The sequence below is a fragment of the Hypanus sabinus genome, chromosome 8 (genome assembly GCF_030144855.1).
Source record: "Hypanus sabinus isolate sHypSab1 chromosome 8, sHypSab1.hap1, whole genome shotgun sequence".
NCBI lineage: Eukaryota > Metazoa > Chordata > Chondrichthyes > Myliobatiformes > Dasyatidae > Hypanus > Hypanus sabinus.
The window spans coordinates 122,736,314-122,745,610 of NC_082713.1; the positions used below are offsets into that span (position 1 = coordinate 122,736,314).

The window sequence follows — 9,297 nt, forward strand, 5'->3', positions numbered from 1 at the left end:
CAAGGACTGATTTGGGATAAGTATGGCTTTGTTCATAGGAATTCATCTCTCATGAATCTAAGATTTTTGAAGATGTGACCAAGGGAATTGAGAAGGGCAGGGCAACGGATATCCATATGTACTTCAGCATCATCTTTGAAAAGGAACCACATTGTATGGTGATCCAGGAGTCAGGTCACATGGAACACAGGTTAAGATAGCAAATTGCATTCAAAATTGGCTTGGCAGTAGGAGGCACTGAGTGATAATGGAGCAACACACACAAAATGCTGGAGGAATGCAGCAGGCCAGGCAGCATCCAGAAAGAGTACAGATGGCATTTTGGACTGAAACCCTTTGGCAGGAATGGAGAAAAAAAGCTGAGGAGTAGATTTAAAAGGTGGGGGAACTGAAGAGAGACACACAAGGTGATAGGTGAAACTTGAAGGGGGAGGGAATAAAGTAAAGAACGGGAAGTAAATTGGTAAAAGAGACAGAATGCCATGGAAGAAAGGGGAGGGGGAGGAGCACCAGATGCAGGCAATGGGCAGGCAAGGAGATAGGGTGAGAGAGGGAAATGGTGAAGGAGAGAGAAGGTGGGGGGCATTACCAGAAGTTTGAGAAATCGACGTTGTACCGCCAAAGGGTTGCAACCCAAAATGTTGACTGTACTTTTTTTCCATAGATGCTGCCCGGCCTGTTGAATTCCTCCAGCATTTTGTGTGTGTTACCGGGAACTGAGGTCTTAGTCTTTGAGCCATATGGTGCACCCAAAGAAGAATTATTGATATGGGCAGGGAACAGTAAAGGAAAATTATATTCAGTCTTTTTATCTGATTTTGCACTAAACAACTATATCTATATTTCTCTAACCTGTGTACCCTTGTGTAGTAGTATCTCTGATTCAAATTTTCAGGATGGTCTTTGATTTGTTCACCTTGGGCATTCCTCATTTGCTAAGCCATTTTACAACAGAAACTATTAATCAGGTATCAAAATGCAGGAATGTTCTATTTTGTTTCTAGGGTTGATTTCCTATTCAATACATTGAAACAACAGTTTCATATTTTGATAAAACAGTAAGATCACAACAAACTCCAAGTCTATAATTACTCCAAATCTCCTTCACAAGAAGGTTTATAACAAAAAAGCAATAGAAACATTCACTGTGAAAGTTAGGACAGAGGTTAAAAGAACGGAACATGCAATAACTTACTATATGGAATGACTGAGAACACTGTTTATATTACAGGAAAAATGAATGAAAACTTTGAAGCTGTATCATTTGCAATCAGTGTTAAATAAATCCGATGGGTATTTTAAGCCTACCAGTGAATGCTAACTTCCCCATTTTGTAACACTGTCAAAAAGTGGTAGTTTATTACCGTTCATCACAGAGAACCACATACTGCAGTCGGAACTCGTAATTCTCAAGAAGCTAATGCATACATTAATAAAACTGAATTTGTCTTTCTGTGCCTAATGAACTGGTTAAGTACCTATGGCAAAGTAAACTGGCCTTGAAAATAAATTATAAGAATTTCACACTGAAAGTTATCTGCCCACATTTCTTTTCTGGACTGTATCCCTGCAGGTTTCTTAGCTAGTAGGTCTGGATAATCAAATAAATAAGTAGTTTTGCTTCTTCTTCCTATTAAATATCTTCCTTTTTAACCCGTAAGTTCTTTTGGAGCCTCTTCCATAAAACAAAGTTGTCAGAACTTCATTGCTATCTTCGGGAGGAGTTTTCTTCCACAATACATTCCAGACACGCTTACATTCCTGTATAATAAACATTGCCACCTCTGCCTCCTCAGCCGGCTTTTCATAAATAAATTGTTTCATATCCCCATAGGACAGAATGACCACCGATTGAAAAAGATTTATCAGGATACAGTTCATAATAAAAACAAAGATTATCAGGTAGATTCCACCAATAACCCCGCTGTAAACAAAATCAATGTCTTTGAATTGTCCTGAGTAGTACGACACAATGGTTTGTGCTGCATGAATCATAGTATTGAAATTCTTATTGTACTGACCAAAGAGCAGGTGGCCAAGTGACATAAAAAAAAGTGAGCACATGACCATTAGCAGAGCCAGGGAGTAGATTGCTGGAAAACCTACGCTAATGGCCTTCTGAGCTAGACGCACGTGGTAGAGAAACTGCGTGTACTTAAGCAACTTCACAATGGTGACAAAGAGTAAGAAAGCAACATTGATTCTGAGTAGCTGATCCAGGGCGGAAAGGACATGAAAGGCAATGAAGGAGGCTGGATTCTTCTTATAGAACTTCAGCATTCTGTGCACTAATAATAACTTAGCTAGATTAAGAATTATTGTCATCAGCAGCAGCACTACTATGATCAAGCTGGTAATGTTTTCTGATTTCTGCAAGTATGTGTATCCTTTCTGTCTCATTGCCTTACCTTCTTGTATGGCAAATACAATGAAGAAGAGCATGAAGAGGATACTGATGAGGATCCAGTTCACTTCTCCTCTCTTAAAGAGTCTAAGGGAAAAGGATTTCACTGACAACTTCTTGCTCATCACTCCAAGAGGGACTTTCTCTAGAATTAGTGAAATGCTGCACAATAAGTCAACATTTGCATTGTACATAGTGGTTTCAACGACTACCACCCATGTGCTCTTGTCAATCCAGTTGCTATTCTGAAGGGTCAATAATCTTGCTATTGATGTCTGTAGGTTATTTGAAGAGAAGTAGATGGAGTAGCCCCCCAGTGAATAATCATGATATACACCACGTGTATTATAGAACCAAGGGGAATTATTGACTTCATACAACCACCCAGTGTAGTCCAAGGAGCCCGTTACAGAGACATTTTCAATGGACACATCCCAGGAGCCATTGTAGTTCTTGGTGTCTTCTTGATTGGTATTAAACAAGGGTCGACATTGGAATTTGTCCAGGATAATGGATACAGCATTGGGCTTTGAAAAACACTCTACTGACCTTTGTCTGGATCTGATCTGCCGCATCCGTGGCAATCCTAGAATCACAGAATTGGTCCCATTCAGAAAAGACAAATTTGAGTCACCATGAATCAAGGGCAAAAAAGTGATCATCATCCAGGTGTAGAACTCTCGGACAGTGTTAACCCTCTCCAGATTCTTGGAAAATTCTTGCCGAATGATGCGGCTATAGTAGTAACCATTGCTGTAGTCCGTGATGAGCGCTGAATAGAGTAGGAATCCGAGGAAAACTAGGTGCAACAACATCTGTGTGCAAAACACCAATGCACGATTTCTGATAATCCCTTTCTTCTTGGCCAGTATTAGCTCATCACCCTCCAGTGGTCTATATTGCTTTCTGACCGGGGTTTCTAACCGGAGACAGTCAATGTCATTCCTGGGCAGGTTATCTGTACTAATCTCCAGCTTCTCAATCCCTGTGGACCAGTCCATATCTCGGGTACGTCTGCGGCTCAAGGCAAAAAGAGCAGCAAAGGCCATAATCTTCAGGGGCTGCAATAAGAAAATACTCTGGAGAAAGGAAGCAACAGAAGATACCAGCCATATCCAAGAGGTTTGTAAACCATATTTCAGTCCATACAATACTATAAGCACTGCAGATACAATTGACACCAGCCAAATAATGCACCAAGCCAGACACAAAAGACATTGAGAAAGTAAAACATTCGGTTTTTTTCGTGGGTGTATGCTTTTGGAGGATTGGTGAAATCTATCTTTCATCCTCTTCTGTCTTGCAGGTCTAATTGGATGTGGTTGGGCCAATGGCTTGTCCATTTTTACAGCCTTGTTCTTTCTTCCAGCTGATCCCTCCGCTTCCTCTTCCCTCGTAATTTGTTCTGCCATAGATTCTGGAATGATGCAGTTTTTGTTGTCTTTGGCTGAGGATTTCTGGGTTTTCTGGGTGTGGTCCTCACCCGCAATGTAGGACAAATAACTATAGTGATCATCTTTTGGCATATCCACCGCTTCCTTTGGACTTTCTTCAACTTCACTAACTGGTTTATCCATTGAGTACCAATGATTCAACCTTTCTCTCAACTTTGATTTCAATTTAAGATTCCCAACTGAGTTATTGTCAGCTTCTTGGTTTCCTTTTACCAATAAGGATTCTCTTTTCCTTTGCGCATATAAAAATAAGCCAGATATTAGGAGTTCCACAGGTACCATCACCAATGCACTTTCAACAGCAATCTTGAAAGTAGTACCTACATTGTCCCAAAACGCTTCCTGTTTATTCAATTGGAAGAGCATTATGCTGATTAGTAGACCGCATAACAGCATAGCCAAAAAGCAGGACAGCCGCTGAATTCTAGTGAAGGACTGGTTAACGTGGAGGGCAAAGACAGAGAACCACAAGTGTTCTTTGTCCATCCTGCTGGACACTTCAATGAAAAAGACATCCTGTCTTCTCAGCAGGGTGTCAGCACTGGTGACGGGAAAAGTCCCAAGCAATGCACTTTTACTTCTCATGGTAGCTAGCCACTTCCTGCAGAGGAAATACCATTGCTGCCTCGTTAGCACATTTTGCACTTTCACCCGGCTGAGGTACCAGGAGGGTGAAGGTCCGACATTATTGTGCCAGACTCTGATAAAGGTAAGCTCCCCTAGATCGATCCTGGCAGTGATCAAGAAAGTGTCCACGCTACTTCTTCTGAAAGTCTGATGCTCTGGATGATGGAGAAGGTAAGCATCACTCTCAGAAGACATGCCAACCAGAGTCAGGAAAACATCTGCAGTTGTTCCAGCATCAGGTCGTCCCCCTGTATAAAGAGTCACTAAGTAACAAGCAGCATCACAAGGGTCATTGTCAGGAAGAATGATAATTTCTTTCTTGTCTCTCTTGCGTTTTCTCCATGCCCAGCAAAGCAGAATGAAGTAGATGAGGAAGATGATTAAGACTGCAATTAGTGTCACTGGGTTTGCTGGCAATGTAACAATTAACTCTCCAGTTTCATACAGATCGATAACATTGGGTAAGACCAAGATACTGGCAGCCAGGAACCATGGAAAGTTCAGGCTCAGGTCCCTCTTGGTTTTGTTACTGTAGAGATGGGTGCAGATACAATGCACTTTCTTGCTGTTAGTGAGAGGTCCTGCTGTGCATGAGAAGGAATCCCAATTGTCAGACTTTCCTTGGAAAGACAGACAGTTCACAGTGAAGACTGAGATTTCAAGCCCCATATTAATGACTGCATGAGGCTTTGGGGATCTTGCCTCAATAGCAATGCTGATGTATCTGCCATGTTTTGGGTCAGTCGCATTTTTCTGGAACAAGCTGGTTGGGATGCTAATAATGTAAGGATCTGGTATATGGCTACCCTTCTTTAGGGTTGGTCCTGAATCACAGTGTGGAATAATGTATCTCCGAGCTGGGAGTTGATCAGCAGATACCTTCCCTGAGTAAATGCTGACCGTGAGGACAGAATTCAAGTCCGCAGTTAACTGGAAGAAGACTTCTTGAGCTGAGATGGAGCCCATTACAATCCTAAACTGCCCTACGACCACACCAGTTCGCTCGGGATCTTTAGTCAATTTAATTCTTTGGTTGGACACAATGTCGTTTCTGACCATAAGCATCTCTATCTGTTTGGCATCATCCATATACACTATTCCATTGTTATCCAGAGTAGACATGTGGAAGGCAGTCACATCTGTAGCAATGTGAGATGCATTTCCAAGCCATGGCACAGGATTCTTTTCAAACTTATAAACTACAGAGGACACTGGCTGTGTAGCTCCCATGACACTTCTGACACTTCTGACACTTCTTGTTAACACTGGGTAAAAGCAGTTGGCACAATTCAAGTCAAAAAGGTAAGAATCCTCAAGGTTGCGTTTCTCAACTTTCTTCACAGTTATTTCCCATTGACTAGTTGTCATAATTGTATCTTTTTGACCTGGAACTTTGCTGTGAGACACTGCTTCTGTCAAAGTCCTTAGGGTAGGGAACGTATCAGCTATGACTTGCTGCTGTTCCTTGTTCAGAGTCATGCCAGCCACAGAGACCTGAGGTGGAAAGTGGAAGGAAAAGGCAGCCATCACATCGGAAGCCGCGGTCAGGATACTGCAGGACAACAGCTCAGCACTTTCAGAAAGTATCACTGCTTCTTTCGTGTAATTCAAAACAATCAACGAAAGTTCTAATAGCTTTGCAGCAGCAACTTGTTGGGCATGTTGACTGAGCTGCTCCTCCTTCTGAGCTGCTGCATATATCGAGGCAGATATTTGATAGATAAGATCGGGGGATGTGACTGGAATGCTAGCAGAGACATTGACAAGAGTTTCACGAAGTTTAATGACCTTGACCTTATCCTTATCCTTGAAAATGCCATAGTTTAGCATGGAAGCAACCTCATAGAGCAGTTGGTTTGCTTTCAGGTAATCTGTTTCATGAAGCAAAGTTGTCAAAGCTGCCTGCTTTCCTTCCACAAAACTATACAGCTTGTCCACTTTTGAAACCTTAGTTGGATCAATTGGGATATCATACACTCTGACCTTAAGGTACAGTGTCATGTATACACCCTTGCTATCAAATACCTGGACAGCAATAATCAAGATGTGCCGGCCCACGATGCTCCCCACTGGAAGGTAAAAGGATGTTGATTTGGGTCTGTATCCAAAGTATACAGTTGAACCAAGAAGGCTGTTCTTTAGACTATCTATATAGCCAGTTGGATAATATGTTTTTGCAATAACTTTGTAACGGAAGGGTTTATCTTTGTCCATGAATTTCATGCATGACAAAGTAAATTTAGTATGACGGGCCCACCCATACTTTGGGGTGATAACACAGCGTCCATCCTTTGGAGGAGAGTTGACAGAAAAGTCATACCTATTGAGACTTTGGGAACCAGTGGAAGTGGTAGCATTCAGTTCAAAAGTATACCACTCATCAATCAAGTGTATAAACGACAAGGGATTCAATGACACGTAAGACATGGAGTTTCCTGTGAGACTATTTGATGCCCAGTCGAACATCACTTCAGAACCCGAGGACCTTATACGCAGTTTCCACTGGAATGTCATCTGACTGGAATCTGGGCAATTTGAGCAAACTCCAGCCAGGATGAACCGCTCGTTTGGTAACAGGAACCTCTGGCAATTCTCAATGCAAATTATCAACGTCTTTGGCACAATGTGGGAGAGCACTGTAATGGTTTGATCAAAGTAACTGGTCCTCGTGTCTTTTTGAACTACCATTCGGAAGTAGAAGCTCTTATTCAGAACCAGTGTGTGGGGAGGAATGACTAAGGTTTGGGATACAGCAGAGTTCCACTTCAGTTCAGGTTTACTGACACGACAGTAGTTGTTATGGGAGAGAGTCATAGTGTCATAGTCAGAAAATTTTGTTGTACAGTACCAAGAAAAGTTCAGTCCCAGGTGCGGTTGGGGTGAGTCAGGGTCAGTACTCAGGGAGGCATTCAGTGTGATGGTGTCCTCCAAACCCACTGTTCTGTAAGAACCCCCAGCAATCAGTGCAACAAGTGTACTTTTAGTGACTTCAACAGTAACTTGGGCTGAATTGTTGATGCGTGGTAGGTTAGGATCTGAGGAGAAAAGTGTCACGTTGAGGATGAAGCGATAGAATCCATAATCCAAAGTGAACCTGGGGATGTGCAGGGTGGCAGTGTCGGTGCCCACGCTGGGTGGGAGCAGTATGCTATGAGCCCAGTCTGGCTCGGAATCCTTGCCTGTCAAAGAATAGACCTCCCAGGAGATGGTCACTGATTCAGTACTATCACAGCGTAAGCCAGCATTTCCATAAAGAATCAGGGCAGTGCCCCTGGTGGTCTGGATAATGGTCTTGGGAGGAGGTGGAGTCTGTATGGTGGGCAAAGGTAGCTTGCAGGGTGTCAGGGAGCAGAACAGAACAGAGTCCGTGGGGGCGGTGTAACTACCAACTCTCGCCTCGATACTGATGTGCTTATCCCCAGGTGCTGAGCAAGTCATCTTGACTAAGTAGCCCTGGTACTGCTTTGGGTCAAAGGAAAGCTTGACATCTGGGATGTAGCACTGCGCATCTTTAACCATCTGGTCATAGCCATATGAACTGACGTTGGCACCAACAGTCAGTATAAATCTCCAGGCACACTGCAGGGCAGGATGCTGGAGGGGAATAAACCAGACCACGTTGGCCTGATCACCCAAAGTTGTGGGACCACTATTAAACAGTGAGAGCCTGACGTTCAGATTCTTCAAGGATCTGTAAATGGCCCCACTTGGGTTCAGGTAGAGTTGAATGGTGAATCTGTATTTCCCGGAGGTGTTGTAATCTATCAGTAAGAGGTGGCTGATTTCAGAAGCTCTGATGAAAACAAAGTGGCTGTGATTTCCAGACAGACTGTTTTTTCTGGAGTAGTACAGCCGATTGTCAGCGCTGATGTAGTAGAAGACAGTTCCAGGGATGTTGGGGTCAGGTGCCAGCATGATGCGGGTGTCACTGTGAGCGAAGTGCAGAGCCCCGTCCTTAAGGGTGATAGTGGCAGTGGAGTTCCTGAAGCCAGCGGGCTGGTCCAGCAGGAAGAGGAGCTGCGCCACACACTGGCTGCTGTGGGGCCAGGTACAGGGGCAGAGCTGGGCGGCTATGACTTTGGGATGATAGGTCAGGTTCCAGGAGCTGGAGGCGACCGGACGGGCGGACAGCTGGTAGGAGATGCCGCCTGTCCCAGCTGACAGGTGCCAGGATACGACCAATGTCCGTTCACGGGGGAGGGTGGCAGTCTGGGCACTCAGCAGGTGGGTCATTCCCGACTGGATCCTGAAGATGGTGAGGGATTGGGCGTGTTCACCTACTGTGTCCAGGCGGCAGGAGTAGTTGCCCGTCCTCGAGTAGCGCACCCGAACTTCGTAAAGGTACTGGCTGGAGCACGGGATCACCTTGTCAGCGGGCAAGCTGGCGTTCGGCACGATAGCCAGACTGTCGCTGGACCGGTTGGTAGAACTGGGCGTGGCGGACGTGCAACTCAGGTAGAAGCTCCAGACTGCGCTGTGCAGGTTGGCGCACCAGACCAGCCGCACGTCCTGCTGGACTAGCAGGGGTATGGCGGGCCACAGGCGGAAAAGCTGCACCTGCAGCTTCGCGGCATAGATGCACACCGCCTGGTAGGTGCAGTTGGGGCAGGAGGCCGAGACGTAGCGCAGAACGGTGGGCGGGTCCAGTGGCACCTGGTCAAGCAGCTGGTGGCCCGACCACTGCGAGGAGGTGGCCACCAGCTGCTGGTTGACGAACCATCTGAGGGTGGGGGCGGGCGCACTGCTGTTGGTGCCCGGGCTCGGGCTGAAGGCCATATCCAGCGAGGTTTGCCACAGGCAGGTGTAGCGCAC

At 44.9% G+C, this 9,297-nt stretch overlaps 1 protein-coding gene across 1 annotated transcript; it reads right to left on the reverse strand.

Moving 5' to 3' along the window:
* Nucleotides 1–1,599: 1,599 nt before the first annotated feature.
* On the reverse strand, nucleotides 1,600–9,261 carry LOC132397665 (polycystin family receptor for egg jelly-like). Its single transcript, XM_059976433.1, has one exon. The coding sequence runs from the start codon at nucleotides 9,259–9,261 to the stop codon at nucleotides 1,600–1,602; it is 7,662 nt and encodes a 2,553-aa protein (XP_059832416.1).
* Between the last annotated feature and the right edge of the window lie 36 nt (nucleotides 9,262–9,297).